Source organism: Emydura macquarii, unplaced genomic scaffold (genome assembly GCF_026122565.2).
Source record: "Emydura macquarii macquarii isolate MOO-44397 ecotype Brisbane River unplaced genomic scaffold, CSIRO-AGI_Emac_v2 contig_1644, whole genome shotgun sequence".
Classification (NCBI taxonomy): domain Eukaryota; kingdom Metazoa; phylum Chordata; order Testudines; family Chelidae; genus Emydura; species Emydura macquarii.
This window is the reverse complement of record NW_027131781.1, coordinates 3,215,954-3,233,481: the sequence shown is the minus strand read 5'-3', so window position 1 is coordinate 3,233,481 and position 17,528 is coordinate 3,215,954. Positions and strand designations below refer to the sequence as shown.

The 17,528-nt window shown below is 41.7% G+C and overlaps 1 protein-coding gene across 3 annotated transcripts in view; it reads left to right on the top strand.

Moving 5' to 3' along the window:
- The window catches only part of PAQR5 (progestin and adipoQ receptor family member 5), a 31,206-nt gene extending 16,656 nt beyond the window's left edge, over positions 1-14,550 (top strand). For all 3 annotated transcript variants that reach the window (XM_067555495.1, XM_067555494.1, XM_067555493.1), the window contains exons 6-9: positions 8,640-8,684; positions 10,181-10,277; positions 11,328-11,469; positions 12,076-14,550. In XM_067555495.1, the coding sequence (XP_067411596.1) occupies positions 8,640-8,684; positions 10,181-10,277; positions 11,328-11,469; positions 12,076-12,323 (532 nt within the window). In that variant the 3' untranslated portion in view covers positions 12,324-14,550. The remainder of the gene's footprint in view (positions 1-8,639; positions 8,685-10,180; positions 10,278-11,327; positions 11,470-12,075) is intronic.
- Positions 14,551-17,528: the final 2,978 nt, after the last annotated feature.

Sequence of the window (17,528 nt, the reverse complement as noted above, 5' to 3'; positions counted from 1 at the left end):
ACGGGGGTGGGAGGTAATTAGGCGCCTATATAAGATAAAGTCCCGAATATCAGGACTGTCCCTATAAAATCGGGATATCTGGTCACCCTAGCCAGGAATGACTTGGTTAGTTGACAGAACAAGGAGCAATGGTCTCAAGTTGCAGGGCGGGAGGTCTAGGTTGGACATTAGGAAAAAGTTTTTCACTAGGAGGGTGGTGAAGCACTGGAATGGGTTACCTAGAGAGGTGGTGGAATCTCCATCTTTAGAGGTTTTTAAGATGAGGCTTGACAAAGCCCTGGCTGGGATGATATAGCTGAAGTTAGTCCTGCTTTGAGCAGGGGGTTGGACTAGATGACCTCCTGAGGTCCCTTCCAACTCTAATATTCTATGATTCTAAGACTCTCCATCTATTCCTTTCCTTTTTGTCTGTCTCTCTCCTTTCTTTTTTCCTTCTAGGCTCAGGCCCACAACTGCAGAGGAAGAGCAATGCCACCCTGTGGTGCAGAATCGCTTTCCTCAGGGGCGTAATGTTTAGTGAAATACACTAGGAGTGCGCAGTTCCGTAAAATCCATAGTTTTGTGAACGTCTCTTCATCAAAGTACTCTTCCTTGTTTGTGTAAGTGGCACACTCACGACTGCATCCCCAAAAGGTGTATGAGCCACACGAGGGGCAGAGAGCCTGCTCCAATAGGAAAGGTTGGAGAGAAAATGAGAGAGAATTTTAGGGCCTGATTGAGTCACTGGGATTTTAAGGCATTCAGCACCACACCGGAAATGTAGCGTTCAATGGCAGCAGTAAATCTCATTTGATTTCATAGAACAGAGAATAGACACATAGACTCTAAGGTCCAAAGGGACCAACATGATCGTCTAGTCTGACCTCCTGCACAACGCAAGCCACAGAACCTCACCCACCCACTCCTGTAATAAACCCCTAATCTTTGACTGAGTTATTAAAGTCCTCAAATCATGGTTTAAAGACTAAGGTACAGAGAATACACCGGCAAGTGAGCCGTGCCCCATGCTACAGAGGAAGGTGAAAACCCTCCAGAGTCTTTGCCAATCTGCCCTGGGAGAAAATTCCTTCCTGACCCCAAATATGGTGATCAGTTAAACCCTGAGCACATGGGCAAGACTCACCAGCCAGACACCTAAGAAAGAATTCTCTGTAATAACTCGGAACCCGTCCCCTCCAGCATCCCTTCACAGGCCATTGGCATACCTACCACCAGTAGTCAAAGATCAGTCAATTGCCAAACTAGGCTGTCCCATCATACCATCCCCTCCATAAATTTATCAAGCTCAGTTTTGAAGCCAGCTAGGTTTTTTGCCCCCACTGGTCCCCTTGGAAGGCTATTCCAGAACTTCACTCCGATGGTTATAAACCTGCATCTAATTTCAAGTCTAAACTTCCTGATGGCCAATTTATATCCATTAGTTCTTGTGTCCAAATTGGCGCTGAACTTAAATAATTCCTCTCCCTCCCTGGTATTTATCCCTTTGATGTATTTACTGAGAGCAATCATATCTCCCCTCAACCTTCTTTTCGTTTGGCTAAACAAGCCAAGCTCTTTGAGTCTCCTCTCATAAAGCAGATTTTCCAGTCCACAGATCATCCTAGTAGCCCTTTTCTGCACCTGTTCCAGTTTGAAATCCTCTTTCTTAAACATGGGGGACCAGAACTGCACACAGTATTTCAGAGGAGGTCTCATCAGTGCCTTGTACAACAGTACTAACACCTTCAGTAATCTGAATTATTGCTACAGCTGAAGGACCAGATTCTGCTGCGTTAAAGCAATGCAACCTTTCAAAATCAGTATGAGTTGTTGTAACAGAGCAAAATTTGGTCCAAACTGTGTAATGGATGATGTTGGAAGCAATGCAGTTGAACACATTTAGAAATGCAGCCACCTATGAATCGCTCTTGTCTTGTTAAAAAAACATTTACAGTAGTGCCAATGCAGTCGTGGACTACCCACATCTTCCATAGATTTTATGATCATTCACAGAAAAATCACATCTACCAATAGCTGGCAGGTATGTTAGTGTGTGTCTGTGTATTTCCACTCCTCCAAAAGTACTGGGCACTAACTTTCATAGGCACATAGATCACTTTAGTGAGTAAAAGATGATACAGTTGCAATAATAAGCTGTAATAATTTCAGGTCGATTCATACTGAGGCCATTTGCACTTTATCATCATCTTGGCAAATCCCAAAGGGATGTGGCCTCCTTGTAAAGCGATTAATCTCTGGCATGGTGCTTAAGGTTGTCTGGTTGTATATTCTGCTTCTGTCTATCACTGGCAACCTTGTCATGCCACCGGAGCTATGGCCACCCACATGGTCACTGGGAGGGCAGCAGCATTCATTGGATGCAACCATGCATCGGTCTTCCATTCTTATGATATGCCCATACCAACAAAGCTGCCGAAACTGAACCAGTGCTGACGGACACGGTTGTTGGATTTGGCTTTGAAAATCCTCATGTCTGATCTTGTCCTGCCACTTGATATGGAGCAGCTGATGGAGCCAACGGACATCAGAAACGTCAGTCCAGTGATCTTCAGCCCTCTGATGCGCCCATGTTTCACTTACGTGCAACAGTTGCTGTAACTGTCATTCTGTAGGCCAGTAGCTTGGTAGAAAGCTTGATGTCATGATGTCCCCACAGAAGCCACTGAAGGGTCTGAACCATGGCTGCTGCTATACGAGCATCCACATTTTTTGTGCATCCGTCAGCACTGTCTGACACTGCCCAAGTATTGCTCCATGTCCCACAGGACAGATTAATATTGAACTGGTTGTAATCGGCAAAGTAGCTTGCATGGGTCTGGTTATTAATCCCAACAAAATTTAAGTCTGTGGCCTTTACCATCAAACAGCCTGCAGCTCCAGATTACAAACAGCTCCATGTTAACCTGTCCGGATGGGACATTAAGCAGGTGGCAGCCATTTTCGCTTGCAATAACTAAAAATGGAGGAAGACACTTGGGTCCTGGTAGGATTCCTCAGTGTACTTGAAGCCTTTAACAAATGTGTCTATGCACAAATGCAAGAAATACGGGGAATAAACAGGAGGGGCTGGAAATATTAGTACACAAGCTAAATTATGACTTAATTGGCATCACAGAGACTTGGGATAAATCTCATGACTAGAATGTTGGTAGAGAGGGGTATAGATTGTTCAGGAAGGACCGGCAGAGAAAAAAAGGAGGAGGTGTTGCATTAGACATCAAGAATATATACACTTGTTTTGAGATCTAAAAGGAGGTGAGAGGCAAACCAGTTGAAAATCTCTGAATGAAGATAAAAGAGGAAAAAATAGGGGTGACGTCATGGTAGGACTTCTATAGACCAGCAAATCAGAAAGAAGAAGCGAATGAGGCATTTCTAGAACAAATAACAGAAATATTCAAAACCCAAAATCTGGTACTAATGGGGGACTTTAACTATTCAGACGACTGTTGGAAAAGTAATATAGCAAAACACAAAATGTCCAATAAGTTCTTGGAATGTATTAGGGACAACTTTTTGTTTCAAAAAGTGGAGGAAATATAACCAGGTCAAGAGCCATTTTAGAGTTGATTCTGACCAACAGGGAGGAATTGGTTGTGAATCTGAAGGTGGAAGGCAATTTTGGTGAAAGTGACCATGAAATGAGTGAGAGCAGCAGAATAAGGACAATGGACTTCAAAAAAGCAGACTGTAACAAAAACAGAGAAATGTAGGTAAGGTTCCATCGAAAGAAAATCTAAGACCATTCAGGAGAGCTGGCAGTTTCTTAAGGAGACAATATTAAACACACAACTGCAAATTATTCTGATGCAAAGGAAAGATAGGAAGCATAGTAAGAGGCCAATATATCTCCTTCAGGAGCTCTTTAATAAACTGAAAATAAAAAAGGAATCCTACAAAAAGTGGTAACACGAACAAATTGTTAAGGAGGAGTACAAAAGAAAGGCTAAGGCATAAAATGAGTTACACCTAGCAAGGTACATAAAAGGCAATAAGAAAAGGTTCTTTAAATAAATTAGGAGCAAGAGACCGATGAAGAAAAGTGTAGGTGCTCTACTTAGTGGGGAAGGGGAATTAATAACTGATGACATCAAAGAGGCTGAGGTGTTTAATGATTATTTTGCCTTAGTCTTCACTAAAAAGGTTAATGGTGACCAGATATTCAATACAGTTAATATTAACAACAAGGCGGAAGGAACACAAACCAAAATAGGGAAAGGACAGGGTACAGACTATTTAGATAAGTTAGATGCATTCAAGTTGGCATAGCCTGATGTAATTCATTCTAGGGTACTTAAGGATCTAGCTGAAGCAATCTTGGAACCATTAGCAATCATCTTTGAGAACTCATGGAAGACAGGTGAGGTCCTAGAGGACTGGAGAAGAGCAATCATAGTACTTATATTTAAAAAGGGGAACAAAGAGAACCTAGGGAATTATAAACCAGTCAGCCTAAATTTGATACATGATATACTAGTAAGTATCTAGTTCATTGCTAAGAAAGTCTGTATAGTTAACACAGAATTGTTTTGCAGGGAGTGTTAAATGATCTGAGAAGTTGGCAGGGAGCGTTAGAAAGGAAAGATCCTGGAAAGGAAAGATCAAATTTAGGTATCAAATTAAGGAAAGGAAAGATCCTGGAACAGATTATTAAACAATCAGTTTGTAAATACCTTGAGGATAATGGGGTTCCAAAGGATAGCCAACATGGATGTCGAGAACAAATCATGCCAAACCAACTTAATTTCCTTTTCTGACAGGGTTACTGGCCTAGTGGTTGGGAAGAAGCAGTAGACATGATGTATCTTGATTTAATAAGGCTTTTGACACAGTCCCATTTGACATTCTTATAAGCAACCTAGAGAAATGTGAGCTAGATGAAATTAGTATGAAGTGAGTGCATAATTGGTTGAAAGACCATACTCCGAATAGTTATCAATGGTTCACTGTCAGAATGAGAAGACCTATCTAGTGGGGTCACACAGGGGTCAGTCCTGGGTCTGGTACTATTCAATATTTTCACTAATGACTTGGATAATAGAGTGGAGAGTATGCTCAAAAAATGTGTGAATGACATCAAGATTGGAGGGGTTGCTAGCAGTTTGGAGGACAGGGTTAGAGTTCAAAACGACCTTCACAAATTAGAGAATTTGATCTGAAAACAAGGTTAAATTCACTTAAGAGAAGTGCAAAGTACTTCACTGAGGAAGGAAAAGTCAAATGTACAACTACTAAATGGAGAATAGTTGCCTAGGTGGTAGAACTCTGAAAAGGATACGGTGGATCACAAATTGAATATGAGTCGACAGTGTGATGCAGTTGCAAAAGAGGCTAATATTCTGCGGAGGTATTAACAGGAGTGTTGTAAGTTAGATGTGGTTGATGATTGACCTTCTCCACTCAGCACTGGTGAGGCCTCAGCTGGAGTATTGTGTCCAATTCTGGGTGCAACACTTTAGGAAAGCTATGGACAAATTACAAATTGGAGAGAGTCTAGAGGAGAGAAACACAAATGAGAAAAGGTTTAGAAAACCTGACCTGTGAGGAAAGATTTAAAAAAAACAAAAACTGGGCATATTTAGTCTTGAGAAAAGAAGACTGGGGGGGGACCTGCTAAGTCTTCAAATTTGTAAGGGCTGTTATAAAGAGGACAGGAATCAGTTGTTCTCCATGTCCACTGAAGGTAAGACAAGAAGTAATGGGCTTAATTTGCAGCAAAGGAGATTTAGGGTGGATATTAGGAAAAACTTTCTATTAAGATAGTTAAGATCTAGAATAGACTTACAAGGGAGGTTGTGAAATCCCCATCATTGGAAGTTTTCAAGAACAGGTTGGACAAATACCTGTCAGGGAGGGACTAGGATGGTTTACTTGGTCCTGCCTCAGCACAGGGAGCTGGAATAGATGACCTCTCAAGATCCTTTTCAGGCCTATATTTCTATAATTCTATGTACCATTCCATCTTAACCGCTTCATACTGTTCCTCATGAAGATCAATAGGAATATGAATCAATGTATCAGCATGAAGATGCAACTTCTTGATGAAAGCAGCAACTTTATCATGGGCATCAGAAAGAAGTTAGTGTTGTATAAACCTACTGTACCAGCTCTTATCAGCATCTCAGGAAACTGTTTTAATACTGAATAGTTGGTTAGTAAGTCAGTAATATAGCATTTTTCCCTTTTATGTATTGTACGAACACTGAATTGTCAAATGTGGATGTGTATATAAATGACTGAAAACAAACATATTTTTGACTTTCACTGAGAACTTCCTACTTCTTCCCATATCTTCTCACCCACTGAATCAACGTCTGTGCAACAGTCAAACCTCAAGATATCTTGCATGTTTGAGAACTTGGAAATCTCCCTTCGGATTCCCACATGGATCTAGCAAAAGACAGAACATGTTGAAGAAAACAAGTATTTCTGGACTGTGTGTATCTCACTTAAACTTTTTTCCCCAGAACATAAAATCCCATGGATTATTGCCAGACACCAGGGCTGCAGAACTGGTGTTGTGTTTCAGAAATGGAAGTAAATGTAGATTTGTACATTGTGAAAAAGAAGTAGAAAAATGTGGGGCAAATGGTCGGTAGCACAGCAGTATTTGAATGGGTAGCATGATGACGTGAAGGATGGAATGGAGTCTATCCTTGCACCTGAAGCTCAGCACGCTACAAGGCAGATAAAAAGAAAGCCAATGATCATCATCATCATGCTCTGAAGTCTGCAGAGCTTACTACAGGCTTTCACGGACAGGTCCAAACTGTGTCAGAACTTTGTTGGCGGCCAGCTTCACATCTGATTTGAAGAGCACTAGTAAGTATCTAGTTCATTGCTAAGGAAGTCGGATAGTTAACACAGAATTGTTTTGCAGGGAGTGTTAAATGATCTGAGAAGTTGGCAGGGAGCGTTAGATGACCTGAGCACAAGAGTGCTGCATGTATAAGCACAAGGACAAGGAGTAGTGGGGAACCTGAATTTGCAGTAATGAAACCACTGCTGTGCGGCTGCCAAGTTAGCAAGAATAAGAGTGGAGGGAGAAGTGCACAGTTAAGACCCAAATTAGCATTGAGACACACCCACTCAACACACTGCATGTAAACACACCACATAAAAGGGAGCAGACATGAAGGAGATTTGAGGCTTACTCTTGCTATACTATACCTACCCCATGCTTAACCTTCCTTTCCCTCCCATGTAGCCTCCATTTGCCCTACACCACTCAAGAACTTATCAAGGCTTATGTCTCTTTTCTTCTAGGAATTTAAAATAAATGAAAGGTAGAAGAGCATAGCTGAGTCTGTCATGAGAAACCACTCACACACAACTAAATAGCCCGAAGTATCGAGAGTTGCAAACAATAGTTTTAACTGAGGCTTCCATTTCTTTCTTCCAGGAATGTTGGGGCTGGAAATCATCTGGATTCATTCCCCATCTGTATTGTCCACTCCCCATCTTTCTTTTTTGGTTTAGTTTTAAAATAAATAAAATGCAAATACAAAACCAATGGGCACTGTGTGTTCATTCCTTTATTAGTGTATATGGGGTGAAGGCAGTGGGCTGTACCCTGCAGTAATTGTCAGACAAATGCACATGCAGTTTACAAATGAATGGCTGTGAAAAAGAAACTGCCGTATCCTACTTGCGCTGAACTCAGTGGCAAAATTCCTACCGAAGTCAGGGGGACCCGGACTGGGCCCATTGTGTGGTGATAAGTACAACAATAGCTCTTGAGTCTCCCTCCCAGATCCGAACTCTTTTCACTTCCTTCCAGTGTACATGTTAGGTAGCATTGGTAGTAATTGAGCTCTTTTGTTGTTGAAAATTCTTAATGGTAAGGGAGCATATCTTTCACAATTCAAGTGAAAACACAGACTATTAAAGACGTGTGCCCATAACCTCCCAGTGGCCTTGCCTGTGAAGTTGAAACATTTGTAAAAATCAGGCCTTTTCTGCTCAATCCATGAGAAAATCACACAGAGGTGTGCCTGCCATATGGCCAGACTTACCATTGCCCTGCAACTGGCATCTTCATTTGCACCAAGGCAAACTGGGTGCTCAATGTTACCAGATCAGTGTGGTGTCAGTTTACACCCACTTTAGAAATGACACAAGATGAATTGGGCTCCTTGCACTGGGAGTTGTATGTGTGCAGTGACTGCCATATCAGACATAAAGACGAATCTGACTCGAAGGGATAAGTGAAGTGTCTGTGATCACTAGATAGTCCAGCTGGATTTCTGCCCTGGATAGAATTGTAATACACTGCATTTACCATTCCCATTAGTCTATGAACTTTGTGTGTATACCACTACGTAATACTGTGTCTCTTTCTGATTCTGTCGGTTTGAAATCTCAAGCTCTTCGTTCAAATAAATGAAAGTCACCTCTGAACATGTTCTTTCTGCTGAAAGGTATGGGGTCTTTCTAACCGTCCTTTTTGGCACAATTACCATTTCTTTCAGTTCTTTGCACATTTGCTGAGGCCTGTTAAATTATGTTTAGATTTTTCACCAACAAAGTATAAAGTGTTTCCCAACAATTTTCTTCATTGTGTTAACAAATTCCAGCCTACATTTCTCCACCCAAACATATCCTTTCCTTCTCATTTACCATATGATTGTAACCAACAGGCTTGGTGCTCCATATCTCCATTATAACAGTGATATCATGGAAAGGTAATAAGGGCCACATTTATTTGTATTTTATTTTATTTTGGATTTTAGCTGATATTTTTGTGTAGTCTCTAAAATGCTACATTTACAAAATCTTGGTTGGATGTAAAAGAAGTATTCTGAGACATGTTTAATGCACTGTAAACTGAAACTGTGATTCAGCTTAATGAATGAACGTAAGTGACCACAGCATGAATGCTGCATTCCTTACAAAGCCTTCTAATCCAATATAAATAGATCTCTTCTTATGACCACACTGAGTTCAATATTTAGCCTTGTGATCAAGCAGTACAAAAACTCAAGAGGTCAAAATAACTAATTTCGGCAACTGTTTGAAGAAGTAAATGCTGTTTTTTCCTGATGACGTATGATATATGTTGTTTTAAAGGAAATACTTTCTTAGTGTTATGCCTTGGGCCATTAACAGTGCTTTGAAATGTGCGCCAAGATGATGTAAAAAGATTTCATACTTCCAAAGTTGCTCTCAGAGTCTGTGTTGAAGAGCCTGAGGCACGCTAATCTATATCTAGAAAAGACATCAATTTAAGTCAATAAGAGCTTAGAAAATTGTGTCTGATTTGCTTTCTGTTCTATGATTTTACAAAATGGTAAGAATCTTGTAATTTGGGAAATAAATTTGTCTGATTCAGCCATCATGGAAATGACTACAGGATCCTCAATAAGCTGCTCATTCCACTGTGGCTTGCAGAAAACAATTGGAAAGATTGTTGTACTAAACCATACATGGAACCAGCAATTCCAACACTGTTCCCAGTGCCTGTTTATGTGGGACTCTGTCACCTCAGTGACACAGTATCACACCACACTACTAGCAATCAGGCTGGAGGCCCAGCATGGAACGGTCTGCTGAGCTGTAGAATCATAATGTCCCTCTACTCCGTTCATTATTCCTTATTATTAATGATGACTGGCTTGCTATGCTCCAGTATTAGCTGAATCTGGCACTATTTTCAATTTGTTATTTGACTTGCATACAACATGAGAGCCAAGGAGGGTAGAGGAAGTGGGAAACTGATGGTGTTTAGTGGAAAACTATTGTGGTTGCCCTGTCTCAAATGGCATGATCCATTGCATAGTAAAGGCAATGGGGATCTTTCCATTGACTTCAGTAGGACTGGGCCAGGCCCATAGTCTTGATCAGTCTTTGCATAATTCAGCTGATTGACAAACTATAAACAAGGCCCTAGTTCGAACAAATCTGGACATTTATGTGGTGTGTTTATCCACCATATGTTCTTCAATATTTAGTTGCAAAAACAAATTGAGAATGGCTGTAATTTGACTTTCATTTCTCCAGTCCCACTTCTGGATTTTTGTATGCTACTATAGATTACAACAGCTATGAAAAAATGGCCTAGGCAAAAAGCTTACATAAAAAGCACGTTCTGCAAGCCACAGTTCCTTTGAAAATATCCCTGGGAGTTGTGCAATCCTTATTTGCCTTAATTTTTTAATTTGAAATGCTTTTTTTTATGTAGGTTCTCCGAAGTGCAGCAGCCCAGGCTCAGTAAAACTCTTCGCATGCTGGCCTTTGTGTATCCGTACCTATTCGACAGCATCCCTCTCTTCTACAGGGTAGGCTTTGAACACTTAACTTTTATTAAGATGCCATAAAAATACATTTGCTTCCTGCAATGAAGCAACCATCAACTATTAACATCAGACTGAGTATATTTAGGAACATATACAGACTTTTTGCCAAAGGGAAACCATCAGCCAGCGAACAATGTTTGGTTATTTTTGGCAAATATTTACTGATGTACAGATTATTTTGTGCTCGGAAAGGGGCATTCATATTGGCAATTTACCATGGGCCCAAAAGCTGCCCCTTGGCCCAATTTTTGGACTTGGTGGGAATTCTGTCTGAGCAAAATCTGACTAAGGACATCCATATTTGGACCATAATTTGCATAAAATGGAGATGATTGCTCCTGCTCTCATATCTATGACTGGGTCCTGCATGCAGTGTTCCAGTTCCCAGCAAGCAATACTCCAACCTTAGCAAGTGGCATTCGTTAGTCCTCATACTGAAGATTAGCAGTCAAAGATGGCAGAGCCTCACCATCTTGATATATAGGGCTACAGGGATAGGTGGTGTTTCCTTTGGAAACATGCAACAGACAGACAAGAAAGCCCTGTTAAATATAGGCAGCTTGGGCTTGATTCTCCACTGTGTCCCAGCAGGGAGGGCACAGGAGCTGTTTGAGGCTACCTGATTCCTAGCCACAGTTTAAACTGAAGCTCCAAGAAAAAGGCTTTAATTTACAACACTGGCATATGGGCTCTTAGGGACCTTAAACCAGTGGTAAATCAGACTCAGATAAAGCCACACCCACTTCACTGTCCATCCTACCTAGGTTGCAATGCTTGAATGCCAGTGCAACAGCCCCAATCTGCTTACACTGGAGGTGACTAGCACAGGAGGCAGGGGAACTGCACATGCAAGCTTTCTGCTAGTGGAGAATTCTGCTGTGCGGGGTGACTACTCCACCAGCCACCTTAAGAGGCCAGAAAGTGACATTAGCAGCGCAGCAAATCTGGCCCCAATCTAGAGGTATTCTTCAGCAGTTCTCTAACTTTCCTTTTCTTGGTACCCACAAGTAATTTTTCCTTTTAATATCACAGCTATATCTGTGTACTAAGGAGAGCTGCATGGAAAGTGTAATCCCAGTTCACTACAAGCACTGTGTGTTTGCCTTCCTCACTTGTTTCATTTTTGCTGCGCATCTACCTGAGAGACTTGCACCGGGACGTTTTGACTATATTGGTGAGTGCAGAAAGTGATTCTTGCCTTTACTATTCTTTCTTTCCAGCATTTAAGAGCACAGAAGCTTGGGCATCTCGTGAGGGCTGTAATATGTCAGGAGCACCTAGTAGAATCTTGATTCAGGAAGTCTAGATGCATTCACTGTTTTACGCTTAAGATTAGATTAGCTATGCATAGTTGTGCAAGAAACCATCTCCAATGACATGCTGTTTCAGGAAGTTTCATAGGATCTTTAATGACTACAAAGTGGTCCTTTGTCATTCAAAAAACTGCACCCTTGTGCCATACTATACAGTACCGATGTGGAAGACTGACTGACTGACTCACCAATACCATTTCTTGCAGCATATAGGTGTTTCTTGGTGGTCTCCCATCCAAGCAGTGATCTAGCCTAGTCCTCCTTAGCATGTAGTTTCCAGTGAAATTCAAAATGGACAATTTCCTTAAATTAGCAGCATCACGAGTTATCTAAATTAGTAAAATACATAGAATGTGGTAGTAGATGCAGTCACTAACAGTTGCACATAAGACTTGCTAAGCTGTCATAGGTGTATTTTAATGAAATCCAGAGAAATGTATTGTTAAATATTTTTGACTCTGTTGCAGGGCACAGCCACCAGCTTTTCCATGTATGTGGAATCATTGGCACACACTTCCAAATGGAAGCCATCTTTATGGACATGAATGCACGCCAAAACTGGCTCTTAGCTTCTTCATCATTTCCCTCTCTCTGTCAAACAGTTGGTTCAATTGGTATTTCCATTATCATTAGCCTAACTATCATTGGGGTTTTTTCAATGGCTCTCTATTCAATGCCGCAGTCCTCTAGGAAAGAGAAACTATATAGGCACTAAGCTTTAAGTAGAGAGTGATTTCTACTTACTTGCTGCAAATGAAAGATACCAAGTAACAGTACTGGCTCAATGAAGGGGAGGAGATTTTTTCACGGTTTTCTTGGGGAAAACTCTCACTCAAGGGGTTTTCAAGAGTGAATCATTTTATATTGCACTGCTTTTTGTACATATGACTTTAAAGTTGGAGACAGATTGTGAAATGTTTTAAAATCAGGTCAAGTTGATATTTTAGCATGAAATTATTTAGAAAAAATTTAAAACTTACAGTAAAAGGGAGAACTGTCATATTTTGCAAGCGAAAATTTGAAGGGCAGATTTAATCCAAATGAAACTCACTGTGGTAGCATTTTCTAAGTCAATGGCCATTTATCTGTGTTGATTTCAGTTGACTGCTTTAGGGAGGAACCAAGAAACATGATTATTCTGATTATAAGGCATATAATGGTAAATTGTGCTTATGGCAGTTCAGACATAAGTGTCTACATTTTATATATTTAATACTTGGGGTGACATCTTGGCCCTTCTGAAGTTAATGGCACTTTTGCAACTGACTTTAATAAGAGCCAGGATTTCACCTTAGCATCTTGATTGAAAAGTCCTTAGCATTGGGCCTCCCTAGGGAAGAACTGGACGATTATTCCACAGTCTTGGTTCTCACTGTTAATGTTTTTCTGATATTAATTCAAAATTTCCTTGGCCTGATCCAGAGCCCATTGGAGTTTTCCACTGAATATAATCAGCTGTAATTCAGACCCTTACATCAGTTTTATGTTGGAGTAATTACACTGACTTCAGCAGTTACACTCCTGATTTACAGTAACATGAATGAGGGGAGAATCAAGCCTCCATTGCCCCTAATGAAATCTGCCCCCACTATGAACCTAGTTTAACAAACACCTTGTTGAAAGACTATTACTGAGAAGCCATCACGATTGCAATCTGGGGTCATTAACGGGCTTGGAAGCAGGTACCACTGAGCGATTGGACTGATTCACACTCGACTGGTGACCAGAGAGGTACTAGGCCAGGTTATAATGGCCATTAGAGTGTTTTCACTACTGATTTTTATACCTAGGTGTGCTGCTCATTTGTCTTTGAGGTTATATGTAACTTGATTTCATATTGGATTATCTAATACCTTGAAATATAGTATTTTTATTAGATACATAAACATACAATGCAGAAAATTATTACACTAAGATATTAAGCTTCTTGATAATTGTATGGGTTTATTATTTGTTTTGTAAATAGTAGCCTCTATTGAGGTGTAACAGATGCACTTTGGGGTGACAGTACAACAAATGCTTTAAATATATTCAGGGAAAAACAGCTTAAATTATCTTACTTTCCTCTGAAAGCTGATCAATATTTCTAACAACATTTATTAGCACAAACATAATATATTTTTATCCAACATTTTATTTAATTAAAAAAAATCATATCCACGACAAGAAAGGTGCTAATATGCAGTATGTGCCAAGTCCATTTGAACAGATCCACAAGAAAACAAACATATCAGCAGTATCTTCGTAGTGGTCATCTATCTTGTCTTTTACTATAACTGGGAAAGTCTGGCTTTGTTTGCACAAAGTGATTTAAGATTCTACAACATTATTTAATTAATCCGGAATAACTTCTCAGTTAAGGGTTAACTTTTCAGAGTCAAGAAGTCCCATTTTCAGTGATCATTATGCAACCACAATGTGCAGTGGTTCATAAGAGTACTAGAGGTAGCACACAACAGGTTTCTATTAGATATGGTAGTATGCTCCTTCATCCTTCTAGATCCCACAGCACTGTCACATGGGATTTGATCTGATGCTAACAATTTACGCTGGTAAAATGTGTAAAGTGTCATTCCAACATTTTCTGACCTTGGAACAGCATATGGAAAGAGAAACCAGATTCATTATAATGTGTACAATGTACATTACAAACCATATAATGAATTAAACTGTACAGACACAGAGTCTCAATTTATAAAGAATGGTCTTGTATCATCTTATTACATGTGAAGAACACCAGTTTCCTTCAGCCTCTCTACCATGTCTGCACTCCAAATGCAGAGTCCTGCAAACTGAAGGCAAATCTTTGGCATATCCAGGGCCAGATTAATGCAGGGGCTTTAGAGGCTGCAGCCCAGGGCCTTGGGCAAAAGGGGGCCCTGCAAAAATAGGGGGTGGCAGCCTTTTGCATGTGGTGTGCTAAGTCTCCCCCTTCCCTCCCTCTCTCACATCCCATGGGCCCAGTGCTCTGGCCAGGAGTTGCTCCTGGCCCCAAGCAGTGGCCACTGCCCCGCCCCGCTCCTCTCCCACCTGACTTGGGCCCAACATGAGTGCTGCTCAAAATCATCTTGCATACCACAGGTTGCCGACCCCTCTTCTACATGTTTTAAGACTGAAATGTAACCAAAGAACGGCTTTGTTAGTTAAAAGGAAAGTTTAGTATAGCATAACATTAACAGCCTTGATGCCATAATTGTGATAATTTTTGTTTTAAATTAGGAAAAAGACTTGTATACAGGCACCCCACAAAATTTGATAGCCCTGGGCCCACAGGAGAGTTAATCTAACCCTGGGCATATCCTGTCCCAAATACAGACATTAATTTGCATCCTGTTCACCAGATTACCCAACCAAGACATAGGCAAAGCCCTTCAACTTTAAGACCCACTCTAGAACATTATTTCAAGTTATTTTTCAATTCAGTGATACTTTAGTGGCATGACAAGCTACAAAGTGTAAAAAAGAGAAAGACATGAGGTATCTAGCAGAGGCAGGTACAATTCATGTAGAATAAAGTTACACACAGTGCCTGGGGTAGGATCCCATGTCCCTTGGTCAGGAATGGATAGAAATGACAGTGTTAGATTGCTACATAGTATAGTGCTCTCGCTTGGATTTACCCTTTAACTTACTTTTAACTCTAGTCCTTATTTTACCCAAGCTTCAGGCCCCCAACCCTAATCCCTCCTTAGTCTGAGAATTACATTAGTCCACCTCTTAGGTCCAATGTTATCCATCTCCACTCCACTGATTATCAGGAGCTATTGACTGTTGCAGGGTCGACTGAAGAAAGACTGAGCTGGCTGGAGTGATAAGGAGCGTTTATTTGGTTACAGCCTCTAGACCGCTCATTTTCCTTCGCCTCGCGACCAACAAAGTGAGCCCCAAGTTAACTACTCTACAACTTTTTATCTAAAATAATATGTAAATACACACACTTCTACAATACCCCATAAAACCCCTATTTGGTGATATAAATGGTTATAAAATGAATATAGGAGGTATATAATTATACCCATCCCTGTTTATTATTTACCACTTAATCTGTGTGGCATATGCATTTTCGCCGTGAATTTGGCTATCTTGACAGCAGGAATGACCATAAATTTCCTTAATGAACCAACTGCAAGGGAAGAACAAGGGGGAGACATCCCGAGCTTTCTCTAACAGGCATGCTATCTGAGAAAGGAGAGATGATAGACTTCTTACCACCTTTGTCCAGATGGTGAGGGGAGGAATAGAAGAGGGGCATAGCCTGCCCGTATTATAACTCCATTACCATGGCACCTGTTGGTCAGGTCATTTTTCCCTGCTTCAGTGTTTACTCCCCCCACCCCAACTCCAAGGCAAGGAAGCTGCTTTGTATTCAGCACATGGTTATTGCTTGTGTAGTATATGGTTTTTTTTAGCCCAAGCCAGGGGTCCTGCGGAGGACAATTCATGCCCAAAGTCTGGGCCCAATTCCCAGCCCCCCAGGAATTTGGCCCAGCGCTGACCTCCTTTGTCCCCGCGCCCACATTGACTATCACTTAGTGTCTGGGGAAAACTAGGGCATGGATGAGGGCTAACTGCCTGAGGCTCAGTTCATGTAAAGACTGAAGTGACGTTGGTTGACTGAGAGAAGCAATCGGAAGAGACAAGGATAGGTTATTTCTACCCACTGATTGAGTTTGGTCCTGCCTTTGGTGGCTGGGGTTTGCAATCTGCAGAGCAATCAGATCCTGGCTGCTGCTAGAAGATAAGGTAGCTGCTTATAGCCAAGTTAGTCTTTTTCCATCTACACAGAGCTAGAAGGTAGTGTCCTCCCCTCTTTTTGGGGTGTGTGTGTGCAGGCCTTGCAGTCGTCACCCATGCCTTTGTCACCTTGAGATTAGACACTGCAGTATGCCCTACATATTAAATTTGTTTGGAAACTGCAGTTGATGAAGGCTTTGGTAGCTCTTTTTAAGCAACGTCTTTTCCATGAGCATATTTTGTGCTCTATGACTTCCACTGACTGCCTGTTTTCTTGTTTTTAAGGTTAGTTTTGACCTATAATGCCCTAAACTTCCTAGGACCTACCTAAGAAATGCTGTTGTCCCCATGAGGTACTGCCACAGCTGTGGTCAGTGGAAGCACCTGTAGTACTTTACTAGATAAGAGAGAGGGGGTCCCGGTTGGCAGGCAGGCTTTTCTGTTAGGGCACTCGGCCTTTGGTATTCACTTCCTCCCAGGTCTGAAACAGCCCAACTTTGTCAGCCTTCAGGGCATACTGCAGGGACCACCTTTTCTCCTTAAGTCCAGAGAAAAAGGGTAGGGCGGAGTGTGGGACTTTGGGGACTGAACGTGGGGTTGATTCATTTCACTTATATTCACATTGTTGCTGTGGAATTAAGCTGATCTGGGGAAATGGAGAGATGTGTGTATTTAAATTATAGCTATCTGTATAGCTGTGTCTCTATGGAGGGTGCCCAGAGCACTGGATGGACTATTATTATAGTTTGTATACATCTAAACAAAGGAGGGATAGCTGCTGTGTTACACAAGAACGTGACATTAGGGCCTTTGGCCCATGCATCTACCTGTCCTGGGCTGGTTGGTTCTCTGGCTGCGTGCACAGGTCCTCGCCATCCCGCTGTCGGTGCCAGCACTGCAGATACGTTCCTAAGGGATGGTCTCTGGGCAGAAGACATGAGCCATCTACTTCTGTCCGCGGTGACTTCAGGCAGGCACCGTTGAACCCCCCAGGCTCGACCTGGGCTGGCCGGCCGCGGCGGGAGGGAGGGAGGCGGTAATAGCGGCCCGGACCCGGCTCTGCTAGAGGTCAGGCGGCAGAAGGTGTGTTCTCGCCCCATTCACCCGCTGGGCCTGGCTCAGGTCCTGAGGCCCGGGCCCGCCTCGGAGGCGAGTGAACAGCCCTGCCGCCAACACGCGGCCGGGG